This window comes from Schistocerca piceifrons, chromosome 3 (assembly GCF_021461385.2).
Source record: "Schistocerca piceifrons isolate TAMUIC-IGC-003096 chromosome 3, iqSchPice1.1, whole genome shotgun sequence".
Classification (NCBI taxonomy): Eukaryota; Metazoa; Arthropoda; class Insecta; order Orthoptera; family Acrididae; genus Schistocerca; species Schistocerca piceifrons.
The window spans coordinates 365,394,566-365,411,281 of NC_060140.1; the positions used below are offsets into that span (position 1 = coordinate 365,394,566).

General features: G+C 42.8%; 1 protein-coding gene across 2 annotated transcripts in view; it reads right to left on the reverse strand.

Annotated features, from left to right (window-relative positions):
• Nucleotides 1–1,765: 1,765 nt before the first annotated feature.
• LOC124789453 overlaps nucleotides 1,766–16,716 on the reverse strand; it is an 81,328-nt gene continuing 66,377 nt past the window's right edge. The window contains exons 1-2 of one of the 2 annotated variants that reach the window (XR_007016120.1): nucleotides 16,021–16,344; nucleotides 1,766–1,933 (exon numbers count right to left, since the gene is read on the reverse strand). Coding sequence is in view for 1 of the 2 variants with exons in the window: in XM_047256815.1 (XP_047112771.1) it covers nucleotides 1,909–1,933 (25 nt within the window). In the remaining variant the exon portion in view is untranslated. Of the gene's footprint in view, nucleotides 1,934–16,020; nucleotides 16,345–16,716 lie in introns of those variants that run through there. The other variant, XM_047256815.1, reaches the window with a different exon arrangement.

Genomic DNA, 16,716 nt, shown 5'->3' on the forward strand with positions numbered 1-16,716 from the left:
GTTCAGGTATATAAGTAATAAATGTATTAGTTTATTTTCTTGCCTGAAAAACACATGTCATATACGGAAACAGTTCACTGCAATATCGAACACTTTCTTCTACAGATGCGTTCCAAAATAGTTGAAAGGAGATTTGCGCGTATGTTTCACAGGAGATGTAGTCACTATTAAAATAGTAACCAGTGAACTCACGTTCCGCAATGTAAATACATGGAATTTTTTAGTAGCAGTAGCGACGATAATATTCCGTGACCTTAATGCTGTGAGCAGAATACCAACAGTTTTAGTAGATAGTATACTGGTGCATATTTATTCATGAGAGTTATTCCGGGTTAACTGAGCACAGACGTAAATTGAAATAAAATCAAACAAGAAGCATACAAAGTCCTTACGCACCACAAATGAGATGTCGATCTCTGTGAAATCTTGTCAAACCTTACGTTGACTCTGGAAGAAAATCTTTGAAGTATATAGTATATATTATTATACATGTTTTTGTAGATCACTCCATCTACAAAAACATGTATAATAATATATACTATTGAAACGGGACAGTAGTTTCCGCTCCATAAGCAGCAGGTTTCGCTGTTAGCTCGTACCGGGAAATACAAACAGAGGCGGCTCCGCTGCCAATTTTATTACATGACGCGGCCGGCCGCGGGTGCAACTGAACCCATGTGGACGGGTGGAAAGTATGTGCCAGGCTTCATAATACGTATTTATATGTGTCGTGTATTATGCATTTCTTATACGTGAATGTGAATCTGCTTATGAACTTTCCTAATCCTCCTCACACCTTTCCGTAAAGCGTGGCCAAATCTTAGTTGGGAAGTAGTTCTGTAGTATAGTAGTGCCAACCTCACTCCTGGGTAGGGGATCAGAGAGACAGCACAGGCAGGTAAAAGTCAAAGACGTTCCAGTGTCACAAGATTTGGGGTGGAGAGGTTGGTCACGGCAAAGTGGTTCGACCATCCCCTCCACCGGGGCTCAGGAAGACCTCTGGGTGCCCGCCATATTCGGGGAGTGTTACAGAAGACGGGTAAGTGAGCAGGCGTGCCCTCAGTGCGTCTGTCTCAATGTTCACGCATGGAAGAGAGGTATTTGAATATTTGTACTAATCCTTTTATTTCCAGCTTTGGATTGTGTAAGGAAATGAATGTCCTCGTTTAATTTCGGAAATTTGACCCCGTGTGTTAATGTATCTGGTCCCCAGTTTGCCCGTTATCCTCCTGACATAGTGGATGTCCTATGTAAAATATTGGGAGACTTTGGTGGTATACATTTGGCCAACGCAATTCCGTCTTGCCCGTAGAAATGTGCGTGCAGATTAGTATATAATATACCCGAGCTATAAGTTGTAAAATTGTAATATCTGTAAGCTGGAACAATTGCTGCAATCGCTGCAAAGTCGAGAGATAACGTTTAAAATAAATAGGTAATCAGTTGTCATCAATCTTTAACATACCTTAAAAATCACAAAGAAGTCAAATTAAAGGAATTCATTTAAAATAAATGATACAGAAGCAGGGACCCACACATCAGCGTGTGAGCCCTCCAGCCCCTTGCCTAGTATCGTACAGAAAGGACACGCTCTCTAGGTAGCGCTCTCAAGCTCCCTTCCCCAGTTATCCGTTGCGCAATTTTCATTCAGGGCTTGACGACATCAACTTTCATTTGGCGTCCCTAGGCAAGGAGGTTTGACAGTAATCTTTCACTATTATTGTCACTTTACAAACAAAATTTAAAAAAGTCAATGGACATAATATGTGTTTCTGTTAGTATTTATTAAAACATCGACAAAGACTAATGACAGCGTTACATAGTTTTCTTAAAAGCTACGTAAATTAATTTTCCATGAAGTTTACGGATGAGATTTCTAACAGTACGTCTCCAAACTCCATGTAGGTTCTACCGCCTTGGCTTGGCGCTGTTCCTGCAAAAGATAATAACACATAGCATAAGAAAATTAATTCATTTCTTTATCCCACGCGCACACACACACTCACTCACATACACGAGAGCGCGCGGACACGAGCACCCCGCACAAACCAATACACAAACACAAAAAACTGACAAAAAAGGTATATATTCTTTGAAGGGCAAAACATTATGATCACTAAATAAATTTTTATTTGTTGGACAACCGCAACTTTTTTCAATATTTTCATGGTAGACAAATCCGCCACAATTGTAAAATGTTTTTACTGAGCGAAATCTTACACGACAGAAGTCACTGAACACTACCACGGTCCTCTTGGCGTAACCACACGGGTCACAGCCTTCTGTATATGCTTTCACTGCATGCAGTCCCGCTGGCAATTTTCGGACAAGAGGCTGTTTCTCAGGGCGCTCTTCATAGTCGGGATTCCTTCCAGCCACAATTTGCGATGCTATTATGACAGACCAACTACGGTAGTCGTATGCTTACTAGTTGTTTGGGCATGGACATGACGTCCTACTACTGTTAGATTTCAGATGCACCTGATGGTGGGGCTAAGGCCCAGAAACCATGGTGGTGTTTAGCGACTTCTGTCGTGTAAGACTACGGTCAATATTAGCATTTGGCAACTGTGGCGGATTGGCTTACCAGGAACATTATGACCACTGCCCACCAAAAGCCTGGGCGTTAAGGAAAATAAGCCTATAAGTGGAGCAGAGGCAAGTGACGAATCATCCTAGTGCTCATACAAACGGAGAAATATGAGCAACTTTGACGAAGTGAGGATTGTTATAGCCGGGCGACTGCGAACGAGCATTTTGAAAAGCTGATGAGCTGTAGTGAGCATCTATGGAAAATGGTAAAAGGACGGTGATACTGCAAGTAGCAGGCAAGATGGGCGTCCACACCTCATAACGAAACGTGCAGGTCGGATACTTGCCGCGCTATAAAGCGGATCTTACGGTTCGGTGTTGATCCTACGTCGATGTCAATTACTATTGAGGTAATCATGGAATCTTCGAGACTGGACAGTGAATCAATGGAAATGTGTCACCTGTGGGAAGGAATCACATCCAGCGAACGGATCTCAAAATACGCACCTTACTAGGGGGCATTCATTTGGACTTCCATGAAACCTGTGGTAGTAATCGAAGGCACCAAGACAGCTATCGACTACAGGAACATTATTGTGGACCACCTGCATGCTTTCATGCTTGATGTCTTCCCCGCCGGCGATGGCATCTTCTAGCAGGATAACTGCAACAGAGCCAGCGATTTGAGGAACTTCACAGGGAACTCGCGTTGTGGCACCTGCAATGTTGGGAACTGCGAACACTCTCATTCGAGGTGATCACAATCCAACACCTCGCAGCGCAGCTGGGCGCCTCTGTTGGTAGTGCTGACATACTCGTTCCCCAAATGGGGTGCTCGAAGGTGTGTGCCCTCTGGGGCCTTCGGCGCCTAAGAGAAGATCATATAGAGCAACGGAGCGCCTTCAATGCGGAAATGCTTGCGCGTTACGAGGCTGATCGTAAATTTTTTTTGTAAACATCGTCACAGGGGGTGAAGTACGGGTTCATCACTGCGAATCGGAAGCAAAACGGCAATCCACGGAGTAGCGCCAAACTACCTTTCCTCCGGAGAAAAAGTTCAAAGTCGCACCTTCAGCCGATAAGTTATGATGACGCTCTTCTGGGATTTTGAAAGAATTATTCTGTTTCATATCCTCCCTCCTGGTTCAATAATCAACTATCAAGTGTATTGTGCTACACTCAGGTACCTATCCAGTCGACTTCAGCGTCCAAAAATGCAAACGAACTTCTCCTTCTCCATGACAACGCAAGGCCTCACAAATCTACACACCCGATAGGGTCTCATAAAACTTCATCCTCATCCAGCCCTAACCTCACATCTTCCGACTTCAGTCTGTTTGGCACAATGAAGGATGTACTCTGCGGAAAGCGGTTCAAAAAATGGTTCAAATGGCTCTGAGCACTATGGGACTTAATATCTGAGGCCATCAGTCCCCTAGACTTAGAACTACTTAAACCTAACTAACCTAAGGACATCACACACATCCATGCCCGAGGCAAGATTCGAACCCGCTACAATAGCAGCAGCGCAGTTCCGGACTGAAGCGCCTATAACCGCTCGACCACAACGGCCGGCCGGAAAGTAGTACGTGGATGTTAGCTAGGTTATTGATACAGCAAGACGTCGGCTCCGATTGTGACCAGTAGAGTGGTATTGGGAGGTCATATTGGCCCTCACAGTAAGGTGGAGTATGGCGGTCGCATTAAACGGAGATTACGTTGAAAGATAGGATTTTGTAGCCAAAATAATGGGGAATAATTTGATGTTTTGGAGGCGGCCGGGGTGGCCGAGTGGTTCTAGGCGCTACAGTCTGGAACAGCGCGACTACTAGGGTCGCAGGCTCGAATCCTGCCTCGTGCATGGATGTGTGTGCTGTCCTTAGGTTAGTTAGGTTTAAGTAGTTCTAAGTTCTAGGGGACTGATGACCTCAGCAGTTAAGTCCCATAATGCTCAGAGCCATTTTTTGATGTTTTGGAATCCTGCATAAAACAAGTCTGCTTTCAGAAAAAAATGTGTTGCATTACTTCTTGAATGCCACTCGTAATTTCTGCTACTTCAGTGACAGTTACTGAAGCAGTAGAAGTCATTTCATATATAAATGTCTGTTTTCTATGAATGCGGCAATCTGTTCAGATGCACGCATTCTCGACAACCTTTGTAATCACTTCGCGACGTTATGAGTATACATATCGGACAAAACTCAGTCAGCTCCAAGACACATGACGCTAATACCGTGTACCATTGTCTCTAGTCTTGATAATGGCCTCAAACTGGCGAGAAAGAGGGCCCAGAAATTTCTTCATGTGTATCGTAACGATCTGAAGCCAATCATTGGTAATCAAGTCCCATACAGCCATGAAATCGTAGGGGCGTTGATTGCTACAATTCACCCGCTGATTACAGCAGCCACAAAGATGGTGAATGGAATTATTTAGCCGACCAGAGGAAGTTCTGTATAATGCCTGTGTGCTCGTCAGATTAGGAATGCATGAGTGCAATTCTCTGAATACGGATGTTGTCTTCTTGAATAATAAGAATGTGCACAGCATGCTTATAATGAAGATGTAGAAGAAAGGCATCACTAGATCGCCCATAACGTTGAAATAAGTGTCATGTTCATCTGAATGAGTGGACTCAAGTCATGGTACGAAAAACCACCAAAACAATACCTGGACTATACCTCCAATCTCTGTGGGTTAAACTCCTCATTCGACAGATGGTACGTTAGAATGTCTGTATCAACTGAAGAATGCAAAAATTTCCATCTTGTCTAATCACACAATCCGCCTCCAATCAGCTAGTGTCCAGGTTTTGTGTTGCAAATTTAAGTGCCACTATGAAGAATGGTCTTTTGCAAGGTACCCGACACCTAGTGTCCATCTCATGCAGTTCCCTTCGCAATGTTTGCCTAAAAACTGATTGAGATGAACCTGCATACAAAGACAGCTGTGGTCCTTGTCGGGTTTGAAATCGATTATGATAAAAAGGCGCGAGTTTCGTCTTCCGCCGATGTCGATTTGAATCGTTTTCGCGACCGAAAGAACAGGGAAATAATTCAGACGAGCAGGCCAATGATCCCTTCAGTGCAGACGCACACCAGTGTCCAACTCTTACGAGAATCGGCGAAATGCTTGGAGCATAATGGGCAAAGGGCACTACATTATTAGTGTGTGCATAAGTTGAGTGTTTGGGTCTGAAGGTAGGGCAATGATCATTATCCCAGGATAGCTGGTCAGAGAATCTACCTACTACGCAGTAGACACTGGTTCGAATCCCGGTCCGGCATAAATTTTCAACTTTCCCCTTGATTTCAATCAATGCCCGCTCACAGCCAATGTCTGTAATTCCTTAGTGTCTTACCGTACTCAATGCTGATAGTCATGGACATACCAATGCACCGTCGTCGCAGAGTAAAACTAGATTTGAAAGACAAGAAGAGCAGCCGTTAATCGTGAACTTTCCTTATCAAAATAACGACAACGGTGCACTTTCGTTACTGAAACTACACTGTACAAATGGACTATGGAAAGCCTTATTTAATAACTATATTCACCACATAATGAATGCACTGTGAGAAAATGGAAAAAATTGTTCCTCCGGGTTTAGACCAGCGACCAATTCTTACCCGTGTAGTTGACGAAAGATCTGTAGCTGCGACATGTAACACTATGTACAGCTATTGAATGATAAGTAGAGTGCAAACTACAGGATGGTCCATTGATCGTGACCGGGCCAAATATCTCACGAAATAAGCGTCAAACGAAAAAACTACAAAGAACGAAACTTGTCTAACTTGAAGGGGCAAACCAGATGGCGCTATGGTTGGACCGCTAGATGGCGCTGCCATAGGTCAAATGGATATCAACTGCGTTTTTTTTTAATAGGAACCCCCGTTTTTTATTAGATATTCGTGTAGCACGTGAAGAAATATGAATGTTTTAGTTGGGCTACTGTTTTCGCTTTGTGATAGATGGCGCTGTAATAGTCACAAACACATGGCTCACAATTTTAGACGAACAGGTAGATTTTTTAAATTAAAATACAGAACGTAGGTACGTTTGAACATTTTATTTCGGTTGTTCCAATGTGATACATGTACCTTTGTGAACTTATCATTTCTGAGAACGCATGCTGTTACAACGTGATTACATGTAAATACCACATTAATGCAATAAATGCTCAAAATGATGTCCGTCAACCTCAATGCATTTGGCAATACGTGTAACGACATTCCTCTCAACAGCGATTAGTTCGCCTTCCGTAATGTTCGCACATGCATTGACAATGCGCTGACGCATGTTGTCAGGCGTTGCCGGTGGATCACGATAGCAAATATCCTTCAGCTTTCCTCACAGAAAGAAATCCGGGGACGTCAGATCCGGTGAACATGCGGGCCATGGTATGGTGCTTCGACGACCAATCCATCTGTCATGAAATGTGCTATTCAATACCGTTTCAACCGCACGCGAGCTACATGCCGGACATCCATCATGTTGGAAGTACATCGCCACTCTGTCATGCAGTAAAACATCTTGTAGTAACATCGATAGAACATTATGTAGGAAATCAGCATACATTGCATCATTTAGATTGCCATCGATAAAATGGGGGCCAATTGTGCTTCCTCCCATAATACCGCACCATACATTAACCAGCCAAAGTCGCTTATGTTCCACTTGTCGCAGCCACCGTGGATTTTCCGTTGTCCAGTAGTGCATATCATGCCGGTTTATGCCGGTTTACGTTACCGCTGTTGGTGAATGACACTTCGTCGCTAAATAGAACTCGCGCAAAAAATCTGTCATCGTCCAGTAATTTCTCTTGTGCCCAGTAGCAGAACTGTACACGACGTTCAAAGTCGTCGCCATGCAATTCCTGGTGCACAGAAATAAGGTACGGGTGCAATCGATGTTGATGTAGCATTCTCAACGCAGACGTTTTTGAGATTCCCGAATCTCGCGCAATTTTTCTGCTACTGATTGTGGATTATCCGCGACAGCAGCTAAAACACCTATTTTGCATCAGCATTTGTTGCAGATCGTGGCTGACGTTTCACATGTGGCTGAACACTTCCTGTTTCCTTAAATAACGTAACTCTCCGGTGAACGGTATGGACACTTGGATGATGTCGTTTAGGATACCGAGCAGCATACAAAGCACACGCCCGTTGGGCATATTGATCACAATGGCCATCATCAACACGATATCGACCTTTTCCGCAGTTGGTAAACGGTCCATGTTAACACGGGTAATGTATCACGAAGCAAATACTGTCCGCACTCGCGGAATGTTACGTGATACTTCGTACTTAAACGTTTGTGACTATTACAGCGCCATCTATCACAAAAAGAAAAAAGTGGTCCAACTAAAACATTCATATTTCTTTATGTACTACACGAATATATAATAAAAATGGGGATTCCTATTTTTAAAAAAAGGCAGTTGATATCCGTTTGACCTATGTCAACGCCATCTAGCGGGCCAACCATAGCACCACCTGGTTTTCCCCTTCAAGTTAGACGAGTTTCGTTCTTTGTAGTTTTTTCGTTTGATGCTTATTTCGTGAGATATTTGGCCAGGTCACTATCAATGAACCACCCTGTATATCCGTTGGTTGGCAAAGCGGCAACACTACGGTCCTAATGGAAATAGCTATATACTTTTGATTTCCTTAGGGCAACGATAAATGTTGATACGCAAGTATTGAACACGTTTATTCGACCATCCCACTAGAATCTTGACATGTTACCTATTGTCATTTGTTGCTACTAAACTACTCTAGAGACATATTCGGTCTAAAAAATCGATTTGCTAGCACCAAGTTTTGGGTATATGCAAATATGTACAAATATACTGTGATAGGAAAAATTAACTAACTGCGTTACAGCTGGCTCGGAGTCCTTAAGTTTATCGCTATAGGACAAATATGGAAGAAGGAAAAAGAGACAGGGTGTCTCAAAAGGTATGCCACAACTTCAGATTCACGCCATGTTTGGCTTATGTGACAGATAAACTCAGAAACGTTTGTAGTGAGTGAAGCATTATGACACAGTTCAAAAAAAGATTCACTGTGTGGAATGGTTTATTCAGACTAAATCGGACACGCAAGTTGAATGAAACATCCAAAGTATAGGAAGCTACCACCCTCGCAGACGTCGGTACACCGGTAGTACAGAAGCATCGTAATGGACGAACTGGAACAAGTGAAGCCAACACAGAATGGATACGGCTGACTTTTCAACGCTCACCGCAAGACGCCTGTTCGGAGAGCGTCGCAAGAGCTGCGTATCCCTAGGACGGCCGTGCACCGGGTCCTTCGGAAACGTTAAGCGATGTATCCCAACTGTTGCACGCAGTGGAACCAGACGACAAGCCACAATGTATGCTATTCGCTGTGGACGTTCTTCAATGTTTAGAGGCGGAAGGAAATTTTGTATACAACTTCGCATTTTCTGACGAAGCAACATTCCACGTGTTTGATAAGGTAAACAAACACAATGTACGCATAGGGACACAACCAGTCCTCATACTGTGACGGAAAAGGTACGTGACACCCGAAATTGAATGTGTTGTGGTCGATGGTTGATCGCATTATTCTACCATTCTCTTCTCAGAAAAAAAGAAGCCTAATAGTTACTTTGACATGCTGGAGCTGTTTGCGTTACCGTCAAGACACAGACGTTCGCCAACAACATGGTACATCACCACAATGGTTTCAGATTGTGCGAGATGTTCTAGACCAGGTGTTTCCAGATGGCAGGATGGATCAATTCCCTGGACTTCTAGATCGCGTGACAATGAACCGATGAACTTCTTTCTGTGGGGATGTGTCAAGGACAGAGCCTACCAAACGACTGTCAACCATATTAATGATTTTAAGAACCTAATCGTTGCTGCCATGGCCACAGTTGAAGGGAATATGTTGCGCCGTGTGTGAATAGAGCTTGAATACAGACTGGATATTGTGTGTACCAGTAAAGGCGCACATGTTGAAATCAACGACTTACTTATAACATGTAGTCATACGAACAAACCTTCGTCAGGGCTCACTCTATTTATTAGTAAACACGATATCAAAATCCCTACAGTAGTTCCTAAGATTTGCTCGAACATATAGACAGAAATCGCAATAAGGGGATTTTAATTTAGGATATGTTTTGGTACTATGTCGTCGGCCGTTGAATATACTGATACCACCATCACACCATGAGTAGTTATGTCAGTATTTTCATTTGGAGACGCGATTTCAAGAAGCAAAGGCGTCGAACAACGATTATGCATTAGTTGCTACTTCATCACCATTTACTGTCAAAAACGTAACAGTACAGCAGACACACGAGTGACTGAAAAAAGAACGACACACTCCATGCTAATTTGCCCACTGAATTTGATATCACTTGTAGCTTTCGAAAATTATTAATGATGTCAAGGACAGAATTGAGAAAGAAAACATGATAATTCCAGAGTAAATTGGAAAGGTTATGAGTAAGTGAATTTTCTGGCGACAGGAAGTTTATTTGAGTGATGTTTAGTGTTGTAATATCAGCAGACGCCAGCAGTATAGTCGCCATGAAATCCTGCAAAGCAATTATATCTACCGTGAACACCGTTTTCGGTAAATTAAAAGAAAGTAAAGAAACTATATTTTTGTGTTTGCGATTATTATTTCGTCTGGCATGAAGATCAGTGCCAATGTATAGTAATATGCAGGCATAAACAAATAGAAACAAAAACTGAAGTATATTGAGATTTAGATTTTAATCAGCACGTAACTAAGGATTGCTACAGCTGGATGCTCATATTCCTCCATAATCTGCTATGATTTCGTGAGACTGACATGTATTTTACAAACTACCAGCTTTTGCATAAATGTCGGTATGGGAAGCAGTTGTCTGTAGCTGCAATGTGGAATACTGCTGTTACTTTATTCAACAATCTACAACTGTGTTCTGGTGTTTAAAGTGAAAGCAATGTTCCAGATAGTCATTTGTAACCAACATTCCGAAGTGTTAAACATAATTATTATTTCACCAACTTATGCTACCTAAGAATTTTGTGTTAAAATACCAATCCAAAAATTCATCTTATAATGTAGGTTTTTGTTTCTTTTTTATGATATGTAGTACGTAAACGCACATGCATACTTATTCAGAGGCCAAACAATGTTTTCTGCTCGTGTGTAAACTGGAAAACATGGACAGTTGTTTCAACAATTTACCTTTTTCATATTAAACACTACCATGTCCTGCCTTGCATCGGAAGCAATGTAAGCACTCCGCGTATCTACGTGTTCGCATATCTTCGGACACCGGTGTGAGGATACCTGAAAATTGATGTCGCCACAAATGGAGGAATAGTTCGTTTAGTTCGTGCAGGAAGGAGGTATCGATTTTTATGTTGATGAGGGGCGACACAGTCAGTTTGAAAATAACAGCGATCGAAAATTTGATAATATGAAAAAAAAACATCTATGAGCCCAAGTATTTGTTTTATTCAATGACCTTTTAAGTCTAATGGTCATCTTCAGAGACATCCAGAAAATAATGTACATATTTCCGAGCAAGAGCTGTTTGCAAGTTAACGTAATTAGAAGTAGGAGTGTGATTCACGTTGTCTGAGGAGGAACCACTAAACATACCCGTGTTCTTGATGTTAACAAAAGAGGCATATAAAGCATACAGCCGTGACTGACATCGTCACAGGGTATAATAACATAATAAAGTATGGTAAACACCCATGGTCCCTAATGTAGGACCGACGTTGCAGCTGAATTACAAACAGCTGGGGGGGGGGGGGGCATGTGTTGAGCAACATGATCCCTGTGTCATTGACGGTAAGCACTGTTTACAATGGCTTGCTGCAAATTCAGAGGTACGATATTTGACACTCTAGATGAATCATATCCCTGACTTCGGAATACGCTACTGTAAACATACATCGGTCAGTAACACCTAGAGGCCAAGCTGCGTCAGCTGTTCATACTGCAGCTGAAAGCACAGAGCGTTAACGACGAGGCTGCATTACGGGCTATGTCTACCATAATTTTATTATGGTTTTATACCATGTGACGATGCATCTCATAGCTGGATCTTTTATTTGTCTCATTTGATAACTACGAAAATACTGTTATGTCCCTCCTCAGACAATGTGAATCACGCTACTACTCGTAACTGTGTAAACCTATCATAATCGTGTTATCCAGAAGCAAGCATATTCTTTTTTTTAGATCAATATGTAGATGATCGTTATGAATGAAACGGGTCATTGAATAAAACAAATAATTACCATCATAGACTGCTGTGGTTGTTAGAGGTTATTATGTTGTTGGAGAACCACGCCAATGTCTTTCTGAGTGTGGATTTGTAATCTGCTTCCCTTAAACGTGCTCAGAGTCCAAAAAATGGCTTGCTTCAAGTAAATCTGCTCCATATAAGGAGAAGATGGTCCCATTATCGGGAAAAGTTATGGCGACGATTTTTTATTTACATCCATCATACTCACAAGTATGTTAGAAATCTAAAAACAATCACTGGGCTACGTTACAGTACGCTATTGACCGCCTCGACCAGGTACAGAAGAAAAAATCCGGAAAAGTGCAAGCAGGACTCGCGAACGTAATTATGTGTACAGACAGTTATGGCGAAGATTTTTTATTTACATCCATCATACTCACAAGTATGTTAGAAATCGAAAAACAATCACTGGGCTACGTTACAGTACGCTATTGACCGCCTCGACCAGGTACAGAAGAAAAAATCCGGAAAAGTGCAAGCAGGACTCGCGAACTTAATTATGTGTACAGACAGTTCATCCATACAGGGAATCAAGAATATCGATGACTTTTGTTGCTATCGATATAGGTACCGGCAAGATATCGGTCCCGGGAATACCAAGACTTTCGAAAAGGAGAAAAAATATTCCCGCGTGAGATAACTATCAATCAATAATTTTCGCATTTTTTTCCTTTACTTGGACAGTGAAACTCTGCTTCATGCCAAATTTTATGATTCTAGGTCAACGATAAGTACCCTAAAGGTTTTGATGAGTGAATTTGCAAATATCAAAATATGTGACACAAATGGCCGTAACTTTTTACTACATTGACTTAAAAGCTTACATTTACAAAATCGTCAAGGGGTCATAGACCTTTGTATGTCACACAAATTTTAACTTGATACCTCAACCCTTTTCTGAGAAAAACTCATCTTAATTGAGAGGGACTGTCGGATTAAAAAATATTTTCTTTTCTTTTGATATAATTCCAGTGTAAAAATGTCGGATTTTTCATTTATTTATGCTGTGAAACTTTGCATTTTGCCAAATTTCAGTTTTCTCGGTCAACGGGAAGTACCCTATAGATTTTGTTGAGTGTGCGTGTATAAAATATGTGATATAAATTTGCCTTAGATCGGCAAAGGAGAAAAGCGACCCACTTGCAATGACGGGAATATACCATATACCATGCACATGCGGAAAAGTTTATGTCGGAATGACTGGATGATCAATCAACACCACGATCAAAGAACATAAGCGACATTGCAGGTTGGGCAGGGGAGAAATCGGCCGTGGCAGATCACGCACTGAGTGAGACCGACCACGTAGTAAATTGCGCCGACACGGAAGTTCTGGCTGTAGAGAAGCACTATCACACGCGCTTGTTCAGGGAAGCTGTAGAAATACAAAAACACGCAAACAGCTTCAACAAGAAAGAGGCAAGTCTTACGGTAAACGGATCCTGGCTTCCCGTACTGCAGCGAACGACCGTCGCAGGTAGCAATAGGAGAACCGCACAGGAAATGGAGGAGAAGCCCTCGGACGTAGGCACGCCAGGTACATATAGTCTGGGGCCGCGAGCTCGGCTCCAGTTCACCACCGGCAATGGAGGGTGAAACTTTGACAATGCCAGCCACTCGTGCTGGAGAAACGTTAGTAAAATCATTAAATGAACGTCGGCCGAAGAACCCGAGACAGAAGCCCATAGGCAGTTTGTCAGATTTTAGTGTATTACATAATTTCAACTTGGTACACTCACCCTTTCCTGAGAAAAAGGGGTCCTGACAGACGGCAGACAGTCTGATAACAAATGAGAAAAAAGTTTTTTCGTGTGATATACTTACTAATTAGCTATTATCGGATTGCTCCCTTTACTTTTACTGTAAAAGCTTGTTGCTTATCAAATTTCATGATTCTAGGTCACCGGGAGGTACTCTAGTAGGTTTTGATGAGTGAGTTTACGAGTATAAAAATATGTGACATAAAAGGCCGAATCTTTCAATTGCATTGACTTAGAACTTTACATTTACTACAGCGCCAAGGGAATAGCAAACCTTAGTGTATGGCATAAATGTCAACTTGATACGTCTGCGCGTTCCTGGGAGAAAGGAGTGTTAACTGACGGACCGAAAGATAGCCAGTCGGACAAATGACAAAAGAAATCCGTGTGAGAGAATTAATTACAAATTAACAGTTTTGGGATTTTTTTTCCTTTAGTTATACTGTGAAGTCTTGCTTCTTGCCAATTTTCTTGATTGTAGGCCAGCGGGAGGTACAATTTAGCTTTGGATGGGCGTGTTTCAGAGTATCAAAATATGTGACATAAATGGCGTCTTCTTTCCACTGCAATAGCATGTGACCTAAATTTCAACTTGATATGTCTAGTCGGTCCTGAGAGAAAGGATTTTTAATAGTCGGACAGACAGGCAGGAAGACGGACGGATAATAATCTGATCCTGTTCCGTTTTTACTGAGTATAGTAGGGAACGGTAAAAATACTCCTGTTTCCCTAAGAAGTAAATATTGCCCCACCAAGACAATGGATCAGCACATTCATTTGCAGCTGTCGTCCTCAGAACTGTATGATCCACATTATTAACTGCTACGTCACCCCTCGTATTCGCCCGACCCTTCTTGTCTCACTACGATTTCTTATTCATCCCAATTTTGAAAAAAATGGCTGACACAGCTCAATGTCGAGACAGAGACATATTTTAAAGAGCTGTAAAATTCCTGTTTGTTGGAGTTCAAAAATGGCAGGGACGTTAGGTAAATTTTATATCCCAAAAAGGAGACTGCCTTAGAATGTATCAGAAAATAAAGCACAGCAAGCTACCGGGTTGATTCGGAGCCGAGACTGCGCGAGTAACTATAACACACAGATAACCCGAAATACACCTTTATAACCGAATACTGCTTTTTGCTGTATTTACAAAACATGTTGCACGTCTCATTTGAAAGCCCGCTGCATTATGTTGGTTTGTTAGCTTTAGTGGCCCACTACGTTACGTTAGTTTTGGTGTCCCACTGTAACTTACTCGTTACTGGGCGAAAATTGACAAGTTATTTACAAAATTATAATTAAAGCATACAAAATTTCGTATCGCTTGCATTCAGTTGACTTTCAAGGTTGAGTCATTCAGTTTTCTTCTGGTTCTGTTTTTGATTCACCATTTTTCTGACGACGTTTCTCAGTTTCCGGAAAGACAAAGCTTCAGTGTAGAAAAAAGAATTTGGTCCTACGTAGTCTAATAACAGATCAACTCATTTCAGCGCCTCGATGTGCGTGGTAACTGGTTCCCTGGTCTAGAATGAAGTTTTCACTCTACAGCGGAGTGTGCGCTGATATGAAACTTCCTGGCAGATTAAATCTGTGTGCCGAACCGAGACTCGAACTCGGGGCCTTTGCCTTTCGCGGGCAAGTGCTCTACCAACTGAGCTCCCCAAGCACGACTCACGCCCCTTCCTCATATCAGCGCACACTCCGCTATAGAGTGGAAACTTCGTTCTAGAAACATCCCCCAGGCTGTGACTAAGCCATGTCTCCGCAATATCTTTTCTTCCAGAAGTGCTAGTTCTGCAAGGTTCGCAGGAGAGCTTCTGTGATGTTTGGAAGGTAGGAGACGAGGTACTGGCGGAATTAAAGCTGTGAGGACGGGCCGTGAGTCGTGCTTGGGTAGCTCAGTTGGTAGAGCACTTGCCCGCGAAAGGCAAAGGCCCCGAGTTCGAGTCTCGGTTCAGCACACAGTTTTAATCTGCCAGGAAGTTTCGGTTCCCTTGTCGTCTAGTCTTCCTCGGACAAGAAACCAGCCGCGGACATGTTACACGGATAGAGCCGCACATTTACCTGGAGATAAAATGGGAAGCAACGGAGACCATCGGGATTGAGGTCCGCATTGTCTTCCCTCAGTAGAAGAAGAGTGACAGTCATAACAGTTTATTCTAACCAAAATATAACTTCTAATTACAATGAGACCCGTTAGGCTTCGTTCTTATTTTTTTCAAAAATTACCGAACTGTACACGAATAAACAGCAAACCAGATAATGTGCAGCCAGATAATTCTGAAGTTGCTTCGTTCCTAATACGAGAAGGTAGTGAACAGCCCTCATGTAATCAAAATGTTGGGTTTGAACAGCAAAGGATTTTACAGTGGCAGGAACATGAGTTCTCTGCTTGTTCTGCTGCAGTGATATGAGTTTGCACAGCACAAACCTATAGATTTTACGGCACCGTTCCTTGAAGAACCAGTGGCCAGGGGGGCAGTGCGTCCTCCTCGGCCTCACGTTCAGAATCCTGGCGCCATTAACCTCTGGAAGCGCTGGTCTCTGCGTTGTCGGACGTCGTGTGGCGGGCCAGAAATGACGCACGCCCACGACGTTAACTGCTCTCTGAGGAGCTACTAGCGCGAGGACGACTAGGACCACAGCTGCGAGACACATGTGCAGCCGCATCTTCACGGCCTGCCGATGGCACAAACACTGTGAGAAAAATCTCCCTGGCCCTCTCCGCACATGCGGCACTCTGCATATGCGATAAGCAGTGTTTATATCGCTGGGACTGTGTGTGTGTGTGTGTGTATATATATGTATGCATGAATGTGGGTCTGTGTGTGTGTGTGTGTGTGTGTGTGTGTGTGTGTGTGTGTGGGTGGGTGGGCGCTCGCGCGTGTGGGCGGACGGGCGTATTTGATTACCCGAAAGAGACCGCTCAGGCAACGGCTTCTGTACGAGTCGCTTTGCGCCATTTATCTCTGTAATTAAAAGGACTCCAGGCGCACAGGCTCGGTGTCTGTATGAAAACAACAAGCCTCCACTGCAGAATGTTACACTCATATCAGCTCATCTACTTGTTCCTCTCAGTCAACAGCCTTTTCATTGATTTGCTGCAGAACTTTTTCTGCCTAATGTG